The 17,553-nt window shown below is 49.0% G+C and overlaps 1 protein-coding gene across 1 annotated transcript; it reads left to right on the forward strand.

Moving 5' to 3' along the window:
- The first annotated feature begins 7,546 nt into the window (after positions 1-7,546).
- On the forward strand, positions 7,547-16,516 carry LOC120846811. Its single transcript, XM_042287763.1, has 3 exons — positions 7,547-7,866; positions 14,865-15,084; positions 15,220-16,516. Exons 1-3 carry the CDS (start codon positions 7,547-7,549, stop codon positions 16,498-16,500), a joined length of 1,821 nt encoding a protein of 606 aa, XP_042143697.1. The 3' UTR covers positions 16,501-16,516.
- Positions 16,517-17,553: the final 1,037 nt, after the last annotated feature.

Here is a 17,553-nt window from a genome sequence, read left to right on the forward strand (position 1 = left end):
TAGACGTAAAATGGCAACTTCCCGGTTGTTTGCCAGCATATCAAAAGTGTCTTCTTTCCACGGCAGAGCCACTTCGTATAGTCCGTTTTTCTTAATGATGTTTTGCTCAAAGTGTGTAATGGTGTCTGCATCAGTGTCTCCGAGCTCACTGTCGGCAACTCCCATTCTGTCTAACTCCCAGAAGGGCTGTAGCGCCTCTTCCACTTGGGTTTCCTTTGTCTTCGCTTGTAGGACACATATCATCAGACTTGAATCCCATTGGAGCCTTCCCACGTCTTGAAGGACCTTGCAGCGTCCAGCCCATCTTTGTGTTGATCGCTACCAATCCGTCCACATCTGCGCACCTGATCACGTCTCCTGTGCAGAACTTCCACAACTGGTCGGATCCAATCAACAGAATTTTTTCAGGAACTGTTTTTACACCTGGGAACATCACGTCGTCTGCCAAATTCTTACTGCTTTCTCGCAGAAATCGCACAAACGGGATGTCCGTTGTTGGCGTAGATACGTCCTGGCAAATGACCGGGATGGAAATTGCTTCAAAGGTTATTTCTGTATTGTCAAATTGACTTTTGAGCTTTACCTCCACAACGGGACTGCGCTCTATAACCTTCGAAGCATTACTGGCGAAAGTGTTGAGTGCTATCTTTGTTCTCCGCAGGACTTTCAGCCCTAGGCGTTGCGCTACCTCTTCTTTTATAAATGTGCGCTGACTGCCACCGTCGATTATTCCCTTGACATAGCAGCTGCCAGCGTTGGTCACTAAAAATGCCTTGAACTTCTGGAGATATATGCCGTCACTAAACTTCTTTTCTGAGCGCGCGCCCGAGCTGGATGCAGACACGCAAATCGTATCGTTACCTTGGGGCGAACGTTCCTTCATCCGCCTAACAAACTCAGGATCGCACATTGTGGTTGCATGTCTGGCTCTGCAAACTGCGCAACTGAGGTTTTTTCTGCAATCTCGTGCTCGGTGACCTTTCAATGTGCATCGGAAACATCTGGAGTCTTTTGATAACATACTTAATTTTTCCTCTCTCTGTTTGCTGCAATCAAAAGATGGCGGTGTGTGCTTCTTTGAATGGCAGAAAAAACACTGAGAATGTGTAGCATTTGTTGCGTTATGAAAAGCTGATGCTGATGCAAACGACTTTACCTTTGTCTCGTGTTTACCTCGAGCATCCTCAAGGCTACTTCTTTCTCGGCTTTCTACTTCCACACGCAGGAAGCGAAGCATTCCATTCAATTCGGTCACTGACTCCGACGTAGTATCCGCTGACCTTGAAGTTCCAGCCGCCGATCCGTCTCCTTGGTCTTGAGCCGCTGCGTTGGTGAAAGCGGTGTTGTTGACTTGCCGGTGATACTCCACTGTAACCTCGTAAGGCAACGCCCTGACAAGAATGTCACAGAGCATGGCTGAAAAACTTGACGTGGGAACATTCAAAGAGTTTAGACACCGAACGTTGAGTTGTGTGGTGTCATACAGGTTTCTCAACCCTCTCACGTCATTAGCTGAAGCAACGTGCGGTAGATTTCTGAGGGCATTCAGATGCTGCCGCTCTATTCTCCTCTTCTCTCCAAACCTCTGTTGCAAGATGGTGATCGCTTCGGCATAGCATATTTCTGTTGTTGGTAGCCCGGCAATCGCCGCAGCAGCATCTCCCGTTAGACACCGACGAAGGTAGTGGAACTTATCTGTGGTTGTTAAAGTTGCATTGGTATGGATGGCTCCACCAAACTGCTCCCAGAATGTGAGCCAGTTGCTTTGCTCTCCATCGAAGGTAGATAGCTCCAGCTTCGGAAGCTTTGGTCCACGTCTCGCTGCGTTGTCTTGAATGCCGGTTTGGTTTCCGGTGCTCGCCGCCGTAGCTATTATTCTCTGCGATTGTAGGGACTCAATCTTGGTCTCGAACTCGCTGATCACCATGACGGCTTCGTCTTGGTATTCTGCAGTGGCGGTGCACTCACTTTCCAGTTCTTGGATTGGAATTAGCGGCTCTATCTCACCGTCAAGTAGTCGGAGCTCTGCATTGCTGGTAGTGAGTCTGTCCTTGATCGAACGCACTCTTGCTAGGTCGGGGCTGGGATCCTGGAGAATCCGATTGGCGTCGTTCATTATCCTAGTGTTCTGTGCCCGCCGAGCCGACCGCCTAGCCTTCAGCCTCTCCATTGACTATTCGTATTTACGAGGCCGTACGGTCGCCTGCCAAGGTTCCGTCGCTGTTCTTTTCCCAGTGGTCTGCTCCCGCCAAGGAACTGCTGAATTCCGTTGCAGCTGCAGGATTGAAATTCCCTGCGGCGTGTAGCTTGGGCCCTTGTGATGCGGGACACTCCCGGGTTTCGGCACCATATGTTGAGGAACCAAGGAATACGAAGGCAATTACGCTAGACAAATCGGTCGGTGCGACCTTTTCCTTTACTGTTCGTTTTTCAGACTGATAAAAATTACAAAATGCATGAGCTCCCGCCGCTTCTCTTCTTCCTCATCGCCCGGTTGCAACAACTTTTTTCTAAGTGTGACATGACACCTATATATTACACTTATTAAAGCAGTAGCTAAGTAACTAAAAATATATTTATGCAGCAAAGCTGGTATTATCAATAAATGATTGATTACATTATACTAAAAAAATATATAATTAGAGAACTAGGAAAATAGTAAGGAGATAACTGTTTTTAGAAATAAATGACAAATTTTAGACCATTTGGGGCAGAAAAAGTTAACAGTATTTATTTATTTATTTTGACCGGCCAACAAAGAGTGGGTCACTCAAAGCGTAAGTATAAGAGCTTTAGGTATCAGCAAAGTATAAGAACGAAACAAAATAAACTACACAAGTTTCTGGACTTACTGATGATGGCATTCTTTTCCTTGTCGATGCATTGCTTCGCGGGGATGTCTTTTCGAGCAGTGTGCAAGCCTTTTCATGTAGAGACTTTGTTCGCCTCTCCTCCACGGTGAAAACAATGCGCACCAAGTGCCGGGCAAACTTGTGTGGTTGGAATTCATAGTTTTTGTTGATTGTAGCCAGCAGTGTTGCAGTAACAGCTTTATGCGTGTTACCCACCAGAAACAAATTGATTTGTGTGTGTGGATACTAAGGCCGCGCGATGCTTCTCTTTACGCTTGGTCGTTTCTGTACCACATCGCTCGCTTGTATTTGTGGACCGAGGCACAGAAATGAACAAAACTTTTAAGCAAACTGCAAGAGTCCATACATTCGTGAAATAGCTTATTAGTGAAGTTGAAAGTACCGGTCGTGGTGATAATTTTCTCGTCGTAAAATTCTGCACGAGTTCGGCCGTCTCCACGCCACCAACAGTAGTAAGTTCGGTCGGCATCGAAATCGTTTACACTTTCGGGTTGGAAGTCCTTTATGGAAGAATTCAGCAGTTTTCTTAAAGCCATCCAGGACATACTTGACTCAGACGATATACATGATCAGCTCGGGTGCGGCAATAGAAACAGGACAGCGAATATGACAAACAAAATCATGAATGTACACAAAGTGAGGAAATGGGAATCCGGGTGACTCGGGTCTTGGGAAAGATGCGCGCATTATAATCTAGTAGTGGAGTAACTCGGTAACTCGCCCTTCCTGGTTACTACAGTAAACATAAATATGTATTTCAGGTATAATTTTTTATTCTGATATATTTGGACTGATAAATAAACATGAAATATGTTCCAACGCCTACAACGCTTTTGGCAATAAAGCACACATCCAGCCGTGACGCACCTGCGCACCGCGGGTGGCGCTAGCGCGCTGGGACAACTCTCCGGAGTTACGTTAATGACGAGTTGTGCCTGAAGCCACCGCACAAGTACTATGCACAAGTGCATGTGTTGATGTTTGTGCTGGACTTGCAATCATGTTATTTTTATGTCTACACATGCGGTGAGCACGATTCCACTGTGTTCGTTCCCAGGAACGACAAGTTTTTGGGCAATGCGATTCCCTCTCTAGAACGGTTTTATTTCAGCTGGTACTGCTAGTCCTTGCACAAAAGTACCAGCTCTAAGCATGTCAGTACAAGTGATGTAAAAGACAGAACAATAAAGTACTGCATTCAATTCACTGCAGACAATATGACTCGCGACAACGTTCCATGTGTTTTTTGCATACTTGCCGGTCTTTTTAGGAAGTGGTGGTTTAGAACTACGCTGAAATGTAAAGTCCAGTACACAAAATATAATCTTGCAATCAGAATGTTTAGTTTTCTGCTAAAGTGTGTTATTTTTATTTGCTGTTGTTTTATTCTCATTGGCATAAACAATGCTACTTATAAAACGTGCTCCGATTTGAAACTTTCATTATAGAATAGAACCAAAAGGGCATGGAAAATACACTCGTTGCTATCAATCATCTTTGCATCTCGTAATAAAGGTGTTAGCCATCTTTTACGGCAGGACATCACATATCATACAGAAACATTTAAATCAATCTCTGGCGCAGAATTCGGTTGCGGATAAGAAGCCTACGCTGGTACCCAGGAAGAGCCAACCCCACGAGAGAAATTGGAGCTCTGTACCTAGCCTCGCCATGCGTCTGAATGTACCTACATTTGCTGCCATTTATTCCTTTGGCTTGATAATGGCAGGTTGCAAATTTGCCAGCGTACAGCACATGTTGAAGCGTCATCCATCGGGGGATCAGAGTAATGGGCACCGTTGTCCCGAGTATATTAATTCGCTGTATCATTCGCTCAACGTGAATTCGGACCTGGGCAAAGTAGTGTGTCGCACACTTCTGGCTCACTGAACTGCCCATGCACCGATAAAAAAGGCGGCATCACGAGCACGGCATCAGTGTCTGCCAGACTTTCCCTGATACCCGGAAAACATTTGTCAGCCAGTATTACGTCCCCGGGCTGCACAATGTTTCAGAACCTAGAGTCCACCGTAAAATGGATGTCGGAGCATCGGCCTCCGTACGCCATTGAACGGAAACAAATAGCCCCATTAGGGGTATAGCAACCAGAAACTTAAGAGTGTAGCCACTCACGTAGCTCGAGTACAGCACGCGCTGCTGGCCTACACTATTCGGCGTCTCTGTTCTCACTTCGTTGGAATCAATATTCATTTTGAATTTAAGGTAGTGGGCTTCAATACACTCTGGCAACATAGCCCGCATAATGCTAAATGGAGGCCGAAAACTCCACCTCGCTGTCGCAGCAGTCAGCGTTGTTAGCACAGCTCGAAAGTGGCGTGATGCCGTTGTTCTGTCAACACTAAAAGTACACCAAGTGCAGTGTAGCTCAACCCGAGTTTCAGCTTCATTAGAAAGAAGAGCAGCCGGTTCCCCAGCGTCAAACACAGCTCCGCTCTGGGACAAGGGGCAGCATGCTCAAAAACAAAGCAAATGCACTCATGCTTAAATTTCAAATGCCTTGTAACGAATCCTCTGAATGTTGGATGCCTTCATGACCTCCGAAGAAACTTGTCCTCTCAGCTGGACCTGAATATTTGAAGATACCCCTGGCCGGTGCTGTGTCCTAAAGTCGCAAACTTCGCGATGTGTGATTTGTGTGCAACCATCTCCACCTTCGAGGAAGCACGTGTAGGCTGCAAAGCCTCGACTGTAAGTACCGAGATCATCGGTCTGGATGTCCTTAAAGAGCATTTCCTATTTTGCGAATATAGAGAGGCCAGCCATGAAACGTGCATTGTTTTGGTGCTGAAAGACAGGTGCTCTAAGGGAGCTAAGGCTCTATGTGTGCACTGCGGCGTGTGTTACAATCACCGTACTAATTTTGATCTGCCACAGAATTAGTCTTTCCGCTATTGGCAGTGAGTGGCTGTAACTAGCATCCCGGATTCCCTGACCCCAACTGCGACGGCGCAGGTCAGTCGGCACATATTTTTTTTATTATCCGACTAGCTCGGCTTTTGATATGCAGATTTAGTGAATGACATATCACCTGGTTTTCTGATGCTTTCCCGAGTTTCTGTTTCAAAATACCACCTCCCAACAAAAATTAAAAAGAAAAATTGGGTTCGATTTTTGGTCTGGTTATGCAAAACTAAGAGATTGATTCCTCTACGACTTTTTGAAGAGCTGGTTATCTTAGCTCGCGTCTCCAGTTTAGCATTGTCCTGACTTCGATGTATTCTGGTTTGTGTCAGATACCTTACTTGAACCCCAATAAACTCACTTACTTCGTTATTATTGGCGAATCTCACTTCGAGTGATCCATTCGACGGAGAGTGCAGTAGCACTTCCCATGATCATAAAAATCATTAAAGCAAAAGCGAAAGAAGTTCAAAAGCACGAGCCAGGTTTTTTTTTTTAAATGCACGGTGTTCTTTACCTTCCGATTGGCTCATAATCGAGTATATTTTTTATTATTTTTCTACCTTTCGGGGTCTGCATAAAATCAATGCCGGCTCAGACTCAAGTAAATAGCGTACCGAAACAAAATCGATTTCATAGTACGGCTGTAACCGTAACAAAGCTGCCAGTTTTTCGGTTTGAGTTCCTACTTTTCAGCTTCTGTTGCATTTTGCTGCAATCAAAAGATGGCTGGGAACAAGTCAAAATAACAACCAACTCACCACTGAACACTTCTTCTGAAGTTCTACAGCTTTACGCAGCAGCTCCAATTCCCGTTGTGGGCTTCCACTGCAATCTGAATCATGCTTAGAAAACACTGGGCTGGTTCCACCTGTAGATGGTAATCCTGAAGATCCTGCAGTTGAGGCAGCTGAACATGTTGATCGCTCCCACCACCTGCAAACAAGTATGCACAATCAAATACATATCTGCTAATTTTGCGCTATACACTTCCTATCAGAATACTGAGAATCGCAGGTGTCATGTCACATGTTCAATGCCATAGAAGGACGAAATGAATGCCATGGACTCCCAGTTGGGCGAAAAGGTTCCGTTTACAAGGTACACTTTAAGTGCGACATTGTCATCTTTGGTGTGTCATTAGGGCGATTTGAGAAGTGGTTTGCAGAGAAGGCCTTTAGGCCTCATAGAGGCTTCTTAGAGAGCTCTAGGCCTCTAAAAAGCACTTATTTATGTCAAATTATTTTTAAACACCACCGCCACCCCACCGAGCACCACCCGTGAGGGCAGCTCAAACACCACCGCCACCGCCACCGCCACCACCGGCAAAAGCGCCACCCGCGAGGGCAGCTCAAAAACCACCACCACCACCCCAAGCGCCACCCGCGAGGGCAGCTCAAACACCACCACCACCACCCATATCCTCTGATGACGAAGACGCGGAGTATCTGGTACTCGATAGTTATAGCGCCTCGTCGTCGTCTGCGTCTCCACCACCCGTTTCGTCGCCTACCCATCCCGCAGCTAGAAAGAAAAGGGACTCGGTATTGGACGACGCCTCTGACCGCGCAATGTTGTTTACAAACGAAGAATACGGAATGATGGAGTCACCGGCATCGAGCGCTATAGAAACCCCCAGGTATTCCGGCGTGACGACGTTTCACGTTCCGCAATACAATTTTGAACTGGCCGAAAGTAACGCGGACAAGGTGGAAGCCATCAGGCGACAGTTTAGAGAAATCTTGGGCCCTATGACGATCGAGACCTTAAACCATTACACGGTAGATCAGGGTTTTGCCTACAAACTCGAACGCGCCTTTGAGGAACTCGGCGCGGTGCGCCAATGCGAATTCCTCTACAAGGCGCTCGTGGCAGTTAAGCGCATGACCAGGGTGGACGTGGCCTTTCGCAACGTGATCGAGTTTATAAATTTTGTGCTGCGCCAAGACGACTACAGGGTCATGAACGTCGTGTTGAAAAACAACAAAATCGACGTCGAGTGCTACGAACGGGTCGACATCGTGGAGAAGCAAATCTGCAAGCGGCAGTGGCGAGTCGAATTTAAAGAAAAGTATGGACGAGAACCGAGCCTGGCCGAGGAACTGTCCAGAAATCGCGACTTGAACGCTCGAGCGTTGTGTGATGCGGTGATGGATTACGAGGGAGGGCCCTCGATACTACAATTATAAAAATGATGGAATCGGACTAGCAGAAAAAAATATTGAGGAAATTCATCGAGGACTTTGTGATTGGTGAAGACATTTGGGAACGCACTGCCGTCGTTTATAAACCATATCAACACCTGTACACGGGCGACGTGTTGCGATACTTGCGGATTCAAACGGCCATCCGAATGATCATGGACGACGAGCAAAAAAAACCTACGAGAGCCCTATGAGACGCTCTGTTTGAAAACATATCCACGTTCGTTCGTTTCGAGAGAATGAAGAATAAGCGTCGACGGACCGGCGCCCGCCGGACAAAGAAGACGGGTGAGGGATTTTATTCCCTGACAAAAGTCCCGGACATTAGTAGTCTACCGACAGACGTGCGATTGGAAATTGAAAAGTCCTTTACTCCTAATCCGAAATTGAAGACTCAGCTAAATAACCTTCTTCTGAGAAAGGCGATCGTACAATACTGTAAGCAGCGTCAGTACGACATATCGCAGTACCCGACAAACGTTCTGGCCAAACGCTACAAGTTTAGAGAGATACCCCGCGACGTCCGCGAACACTTTGAAAAGGGAGTCGCCACCCACAACTCTGTCACCAAGCACCCGCTTTCGACAACGTTTCGCGAAAACGCCATCGCCGTGAAGGTCTCTTCTTACGTGAACAAACTCAAGAACAAAGAGCGTCTTCCGACGCGCGTTCCAGAAAATGTCGAGGCTCTGTTGAGAGGCATGGCTTTTAACGAGTAAATAAAAATGGTCAAATGTTCCAAGTGCGGTTTCTCGAAACGAACCGCCAGAACAAAGTGTTCGAGATGCAACAGGAACGGTCGTAGACTCGATACGAGAAAGCCGTATCGCCTCGAACATTTCACCAAGGAAGATCAAAGGCGCATTCTCGGCTCAATGCGGGTTAAACGAGGACAGAGTCCAACCTACCTGAAACTTTTATTGGGGAAACTAATTCAGGCCTTTGCTCGCAAACACCGACTGCCGGCGTCATGTCCGATCAATCGAGCCAGGCACGCGCTGATAACTCACGCGATCCTCGACAAGATTCGACCATCGAGTCAAAGAACGAGGAGGAGTCGTAGCAAGAGCGTCGCGCGGCGGAGGACTAGGAGCAGGAGCGGAAGCGTCGCGCGGCGGAGGAGCAGGAGCGGAAGCGTCGCGCGGCGGAGGAGTAGGAGTAGGAGCGTTCTCTCCTCGGGTCGAAGAAGAGGAAGGAAGAGGAGTCGCAGCGTCGGCAACAGGAGGAGCCGTAGCATTTCCATCAACCGAGGCCGACTCGGTCGCAGCGTCAGTGTCGGTAGGCGAACAATGTCCAGAAACGCCAGCAGCGACTCCAAGTACATGTATCCCGTGTAATAAAAAAATGTATCAAGTGCGCGTGGATTATTCTTTCGACCAACTCCCGCCGAGCCTGCTCAGGTTTCTCACGAGCGCTCACGAGGGGTTGCGGTCGGACAAGAACCGTCTCATAAAGCGTGCCAACGACGTGATCAGAGACTTTCAGGTCTTTAAGATGCACAAGCGCAGCGCCCCAATTTTCGTCAATCAATTTCCAGTTCACGTGTCGAATGACATGCACTCGATAGTGCCCGTGCGTAACCAGAAGGGCGACGTCATGTGCGGAAGGGAGTACGCCGAAACGGCCAAGGCTATTCGATCTAACTCGTTCTATCCCGTGTTTAAAGCGAGAAGCGACGGCGCAGCCCTGTTGGAAACCAAAGTCGGTAGGACCACCGGAGATAATCATTCGCCCTACGTTTCGGGAGTCTTGGTGAACGTAAACATTGACAAGATATCTAGCAAGTTTCACGACGTGGTCACCAGCCGCTCGATCAAGGTGGGGCAGTGGATCGACGTGATTCGCGACCCACCGCCGTCCTTTCTGGAAACCATAGTCGTGGCCTACGAATGGTCGAGCTAGGCGAGTTGTATAGGACAATAAACGGCGACTTTACAAACTTGCCCACGCACGACACGTATTATTCCGACAACATCGTGCACCAAGAGTCTGGTGCAAAGTTTCGTCCAAACGCGCGCGACAACGTGCGAAAGGAATTCAAGTATCGCGTTTCCAATCGCCCCAACTACAGGATCGTGGACGACTGGGAAAAGAGACCGCTGGGTCCGTCCACGGATAGCTTCTTCCATTCGACCGGCGGAGGCCGCTACAAATCGACTCTGCGTACCAGACGGACGGTGTACGAGACAAATAATAATAATAATAATGAGCCCAAGTTTCACGGAAATTCGGACGACGACTACGCTGAGCGCAACGTGGATAGCGACGACGACGCTGAAGACGGTGACGACGGTGACGACGACGTCAGTGACGAGATCAGGCGCTACAAGTACAAGAGATACTACACCGAAAGCGATCACATTATGCGAGCTTTGCGCAACGTCTAGTACGTGTCTTTTTTGAAATAAACAAACAATCATTCGAGAGGCTTTATTTTTCTACATACACAAAACGTACGTATATATACGCGCGCCTGCCGAAGCGCGTCGACAAACGTAGAACATGACCGGAGTAGCATCCAGCGTGTCCAAAGTGTTTCGCGAGGCCACCAAGTTTGATCAATCGCGAACCTTCGACTGGAGCAGAGTAGTGGCCAACGTTTATTCGGAAGACTCAAATGAGGAAGAGTTTGAACGAGAGAGGGTCGTCCTGTTCTCCGAAATTTGTAAACTTTCTCATGTGTCCGCGAACGCTCTGACCGTTTTGGACCTTGTCGACTATCCGACCTTGGAGGACGCACAATTGTTGTACATTGTTTGTACGTATACGCACCTCAAGACCATACTCCTGAGGAACGCCCCCCTATTGTCAAACTCTGCTCTACAATACTTGGCGACCTACGCTCAATCTCTCGAACATCTTCAAATCAGCAACAACGGTGGCCGTATCAGGAACGAGGGATGGATTCATCTGGCTCCTTTGCGTCGACTCAAGAGTTTGTGTCTGACTGGAATAAGAAACGCCAGTCGAGCTGTCCTTCGAGTGATATTGCAGAACAACGAATCTATATACGCTATCTTGGTGATAACGACGGAACTCTTCGCCTCTAAAGATAACGTGACGCACTTTGTCTTTTGCGCTTCGAATCAGTTGAGTCAGGAAATGTACGATTTTGTTTTTTGTAGCGAAACGTTATCTCCGTTTTCAGATAGCGAGTGAGGGTATATATATATATATGTACTCGCACGTACTACGCTTACAGCAAAGCTAACCCTACCCTCTCCCCCGACGTCACGACACGACACGACTACTACCCTATAACCCAAAGCGACAATGGCTCGACTAGACAGGTCCCCATCTCTCCCGCTGGCCGACACCTGCGTACAAGTGTTCGCTCAGTCCAGAGTGTCAAACGTGGTGGATTGGAAAACAGTGGTGCTTAGTATATACCACGAAGAAGAGGGCTACGCTTGGGACAACGTGGAAGGGCAAATTCACTGTGCGTATACCGAAATTTCAATATTAAGAAGCTTTCCTACGCACATCACATTCTTGGAGTTGGTGCACTATCCAATGCTGCGAGACCGCCACGTCAGTGATTTGGTTCGTTTCTACCCGAACATCAAGACTTTGCTCCTACGTCACGCACCCGGCTTGACCAACGACTCTGTAAAGTGCTTAGCGGACGGTCTACCTAATTTGACTCACTTGCAGATGGGATCGTGCTATCACCTAGACGACGAAGCCTTGATGTATCTCGCAGAAAAGAGGATCATCGACGTTGGCATACGGAGCCTCTGCATGACCGGACTCGGATTTATACGCCGAGAAACGCTTCACCAATTTCTCAACGTGCATCGAAGACTGACGGCCATCCTACTCACCGCTAGAGACGTCCCCAACAAGGACGTCTACCTTGGTGAATACACATTGTGTATTTCTAGCACAGTGTCTCCGTCACTAAGAAACATTGCGCCAACCGACCTAGACGTTATCGAAGGTGTGGACGGTGTTGTGGGTGACATCGAGTACCAAGACCTCGACAGTGACGACGGTGACGGTGACGACGGCTACAGTGACGACTACGACAGTGACGCCGACGAATATCTCGAATCGGACGACGACAGAATGCTGGGTCCGATCGTCCTAAACACCTTCAACTACGACGAAGGAGAAGACTCAATGGGCGAAGAAGACGACTGAGTTATGCTTGAAAATAAATATTTCGCGTGCTTATATTTTTGAGTCACGAATCGTTCTTTTGCATGCACACTACACTAGTGCCAGTACAAATAGTTTATTTAATGAATTCGATACATTCCACTCACTGCAGATTTACAAAGGCAACACACAAATTGCTCTCTCGAATTGTAAATCATTGGAAATAGACAATTTAAACATAAGGCGGCGTGGGCACAGGGCAAAGTAACTATACACACCGGACAGTTCATGCAGACGACGCAAATCGTCGTGGACGGATCGGACCGCTTCATGGAGATGCTCGTCTTGTCGATGCGCGTGGATACGGACGTCCTACGCTCAGCGCCGAAAAAGAATCGCTGTTTTCGAGAAAGGACTTTAGCTTGTTCGGACAGGAAAGATCAAACTTGGAAGTGGCCAATGCTGTTATAAAGTCTAGGCTGTATTTGTTTGAGACAAACTCAATGTCCTTGGTATATTCTAGCAACCAAAATAAATCGCTATTTCTATACACGTCGGACACCTCCTTGATGTAGGTTACGCTCGCGCACAATCGAAGATGGGGGCAGCGAGGGTTGTACTTGGCGTGTTCCTCGACTGGGTCGTCGTAGTCGGCTTCCCACGAAAGCAACCGAAGTCCGCAACAAAAGCATTCCACGGTCCGATCGGTCAGGTAATGAAATCCCGCAGATGCCATGTAATCCACGTCAAAGACGTCTTCTTCTTTCGGCCGAGCGTCGAAGGAGGCGAACCTCGCAGTGTAAGTCTGAAACTCGGGCCTAAAGGCAAGCGCTCGTTCGGTCACCACCGCCGAGACGTCTGGACTCAGCGTGCGTAGCGGTGCGTCACAGTCGGATTCGTGCAGTCCTTGGGGAAGTGTTTCGTCCGAGGCCACGATAGTAGAGAGTTGAGTCTTTTGCTGGCACATCGAGCAGCTGAGAATCCGCTTCTCTGGATCGTAGGCGAGTCCTGCCATGGCAAAGTCCTTGGGTGGGGGGGTACTGTTGCGCAAAGGCCACGTCGCAAAAGTTTTAAAGTCGGACATCACCTTGGCCACAGTCGGGTCGTGGTCGAACGAACAGTCTCCAGTAGAAAGACATGTTCTTAAGCAAAGTAGACTCTAGAAATAAAGTCGATTTTGAGTCTACAGGCCTTGCAATGTTTGAATAATATGGTGCAGTCGAAACACGACACGCAGTGTCCGCACGGCAAGTAGGCAATGTTAGCCGGAGCCTTCATGCATACGATGCACCTCTTAGTTGATTCGTCACGTGACTTTATAGCGGAATAGTGCGTATCACTGATCGCGCTATCTATCACAAAGTTACCCCACCTACCGATAGCCTTGTGATCGAACGAAGGAAGGGCGTTCACTGGCTCAAACAGAGTGTGACTGCCCAACGGAGTCGCCTTGCTGCTCCGAATGGCACTCACCATCGCCGATACGTTCAAGGGATGCGTCAGGTTGGCCGTGTACAGAGTACTCATAGTCCTGTTGCGGAACTTTGGGTCCTTGACGAGATCGTCGATCTCGGGAAAGTGAGACGCCCAGTACATCTCGCTCCTGTAAAACTTTTCGACTGCATCGTGCACGTAGTAATAGGTCTTGTTCACTCGTAGAAACACGCAATTGGGGGACCTGCGGGCGTGTAGCAGCCACGGATCGTCTTCTTCGCAGTCGAGGATCGAAAATACTTGCACCCCGCAGTAGAAACAAACGATTATGCGGGTCACTATCTGTTCGCGGGAGAGGTAGCCCTGCTCGTCGTCGTGCGAGCAGAAAAAGCCGGCCTTGGCGAACGCAGGGCCTCGAACATCGTGAAAGGTCTTGGCTCGAATCTTCTCGTCGACGTATCTCTTGTAGACCGGGTGAGAGTAGCTCGGCAAGACGGACACGACCTTTGCTACGTTCAGCCGCGGGTCCCTGTACTGCTCGAGAAACTTGCACGGCATTCGGCGGTGAAGGTCCATCGGGTGAAACGTGAGCGTCTCCCAGTCCTGTTCGGCGACTTGAAATTTGCAGTGCCGACAGTAGATGTGTTTCCGGTCAGCGCAATATTCTAGGCCGGCATAGGCAAAGTCTCGAGGCGTGGCTCTGGTGCGAAGTCGCCATTCGGCGAACGTCTTGAAGCGACGCACGACTTCCTTGCTTATGGGATCCGTAACGAGGTGCGCCATAGCGACGATAATGAGAGGAGCCCTCTACTCGGTGCGCAATATATATTCTCTCCATATCTAGGTTGACCTCGACTGGGAGCGGAGTCGACCTCCCATAGGCGGTAGCAATTTTGTTTATTATAAAAATGTCTGTCGCAGAAAATTTTTTAGACCTGTTGAAAAAGGGACGATGTCAACACTCGGTGAATCACGAAGACGCCACCGATATTTTATTACCCGTATTCCGGCAGCGGGGAAATCAAAACGTGTCTTACAGGAGAGATGGCGATAAATACGTGCCCACGCTCCTGAACGACACGTCGACCTTACTCGGCTACTCGTCCAAGAAACTCATGCAGCACATTACCAAGGCGCGCACGACGCTCCTGACCAACGGAGATGTGGAACCGGTTGCAGATATGCTCTTTCGCGTTTTCGAGCTCGGTAGTAACATACTGATGACGGTCGACATGGATCAGATGGCCATCCAAACGCTCCTGAATGACAATACAGTATTTCACTGCGTAATGGGAATCGAATACGTACGAAACAGTCTCAACATACTTAGGAAAACCTCTTCCTCGTCGACCACTCAGCGCGTCATCAGGGATCTGAAGCCGTACGTGGACGCGTACGCTACTGCCATTCTGCGCCTGCTACTCCTCTACATCGAAGAGATCTTTTCCCATGCGCGCGAGGCGACTCGCGGTATGGCGGTGGGCGCAAGGACGGCAGCCAAGATTACGGCGGTCATGCTAGTATCCCTGTGCAACTACGCGGCGGTGCGCGTAAAGTGCAACCCCATCTTTCAGTTTGAGAGCGCCATGGGCCACAACTGGCTCGACGTGGCCAACGGTCTCAGCCTCGTGCACAGGATCACGCAGCCACACACCGTCAACGAAAACATTGTCGGGGCCATTCGCGTAAAGTTTTCGCAAAACAACAAGCCACAGGACGTCATCAACCTCCTGGTCGAAGAGAGCAACAGGTTGTACACGAGTAACGTCGAGAACGGAGTGTACCGCTGCGACACCGACTACATGACGCTCCGGACCGTCATGCCGGCCGAGCGGGTCACGGACGACGTCAACATCATCGATCCGGCCATCTCTACGACGCGGCGTGACCACAACGAGCTCATCATGAAGAGTTCCGACACGATCCCCGTGCCGCGGACCAACCACTACGTGCTAGCCCTGCAGAAGGAGAAGGCGCCGGCCACCGAGGTGTCGGTCCTTAACATCGCCTCCATCATAGAACAGTGCATGAGCAACGGGCGCGTGGACTCTCGCTTCGTCGAAGTGCACAAACAGTCGGACCAGGGCACGCAGGAGCTCAACAAATTTTACAGCCAGGCCTGTTGCGTCTCGCCCCGTAACCTCGGTCTGTTTCTACAGTGCCTAAACTTTGAGATGATGGACTCGGACATGTTTGGGGCCACCTTACAGTGCCTCAAGATGACCAAGGGCATACCCACTCCGCGCCAGGAAGAAATTGCCACCTACTCAAACACGGCGCTATTTCGGATGGCCACCAACCTGTTTTATCACACGCGTTTCTGCAGGAGCTACCGCGGCGAAAACACCTACCTGTACGACTCGCGCTTCTTTAACGACTTTCTACTCTGGGTCCAGTCGCCCAACTATCTGGAACACCACATCTCGCCTAGCGTGTCGTCGTCCATCATCTCGTGGTGCACGTCCATGTCTACTGCCATGCACACTACGCGCGATGCCAACGGAGCGAAGTGCGCCATGGCGGCCATATCCACGTGCGAGGTGGACCAACGCATACTAGCCGACTTTTTGAACATGTTCATCAAGCTCTTTATCGAGGACGAGACCGAGATTAACGTCATCAACAAGAAATTTCTCGAGAAGGAACTACTCAAGGCTTTTGCCTCCGTGTCTAATTGCTACAACCTGTTTAGGGGGCAGTTTGTTTCGGCGACGGCCTTGCGCCTCTTCCTAGCCCGTTGTAGGTGGTCCGTGGCCGACGACGTGGAAGTCATCGTTCCGGTCGAAACAAAGTTTCTCAACAGACTGATATGCGACAGCGACGACCTGTTGTCCAACTCGATGCGAGACAAGCTCCGTAAAACCATGGAAGACGTCTCCACGATGATGGCGCCGCTACTCTCCAATCCATCCACGTCCACGCCTCGCAGCAAGGACGACGACAGCAACGTGCCCATATGCATTTGAAATAAAAAACCGCCAACGCCCCCATATACATTAACAAAAAGGTTCGGTGACTGATTTGAACGATCGAGGGAGTAAAATGTTGAAACAGGTCACGTTCGTCGATATCTTTTCGCAACAAAAAATGAGGACCCTGCGAGACTATCTCCATTGCGAACTGGACCTTTCGGTATCGATACCCTATAAAATCTGGATCGCTATCGCAAATTTCTTTATTCAAAACAACGTCCCATCGGTCGTAGAGGGAGCAGAGTGTTGTCAGAAAGACAGCTCGTCGTACCACTATCTACTCGTCTTTTCATACAGGGACAAGGACGCCAACCGAGTGGTGGTGGACTGCATAAACTTCATCAACGTGCTGCGCGATCTCAAGGTGCACGACGTGATATGCACCAAGCACTACGTCTACCTCTACGTCCGTCACTCGTCGGCGCATCACAACGTGCATGCAATTCTACCCTTTCTCCACCACGTTCTGCAAAGCTATGTAAACGACAAGACGACCACTTTGCCACTCGATTACACTTTCGATCCCCTGGAAGAACAAGAATCCTTCTTCGACGTGATTCCAGTCACGTACCACGGCACCTACGAGGTGACCACCTCTCTACCGGCGCTCGTGGCCAAAATCAAACCCAAGGAAGACGGACAGTATGTGTCAGATCGCCTTTATTGCGAGAAGCATTGGATGTGTCTACACAATCTGGTCGTCTCGAGGCTCGTCGACTGTTTCTACTACATCACTATACAGAAATTGCAGATATTAAAAGATGTTACAAAGTCAAACATTACGTCCACCAACGACTATGGCATTTACAAAGTGTCGTATTACAAGAAGTGACTCGCTTTCGCTTGTGTTTGTCTGCTTTGCCTAAAATAAACGCTTACGCTAGCTTGCACGCTGCTATACATCTGTGTCTCTATGTGTGTGCGTCTGTGTGTGTGTGTGTCCAAACAAACGTTCTTTTATTCACAACATGTCGTTGTAAATGGCGTCGAAACTAGGAAATCGGAGGTTGCTCAGTCGCCGCTTGTTCTTCTTATAGGCCCGTCTGA

The sequence above is a fragment of the Ixodes scapularis genome, unplaced genomic scaffold (genome assembly GCF_016920785.2).
Source record: "Ixodes scapularis isolate PalLabHiFi unplaced genomic scaffold, ASM1692078v2 ptg000303l_1___fragment_1__unscaffolded, whole genome shotgun sequence".
Taxonomy (NCBI): domain Eukaryota; kingdom Metazoa; phylum Arthropoda; class Arachnida; order Ixodida; family Ixodidae; genus Ixodes; species Ixodes scapularis.

Coding starts and splice junctions, on each gene's coding strand:
- LOC120846811 (XM_042287763.1), top strand. CDS start 7,547: ATGACGATCGAGACCTTAAACCATTACACGGTAGATCAGGGTTTTGCC. Junction 7,867..14,864: donor CGAGTCGAATTTAAAGAAAA/GTATGGACGAGA, acceptor CAACATACTTAG/GAAAACCTCTTCCTCGTCGA. Junction 15,085..15,219: donor GCAACTACGCGGCGGTGCGC/GTAAAGTGCAAC, acceptor GGGGCCATTCGC/GTAAAGTTTTCGCAAAACAA.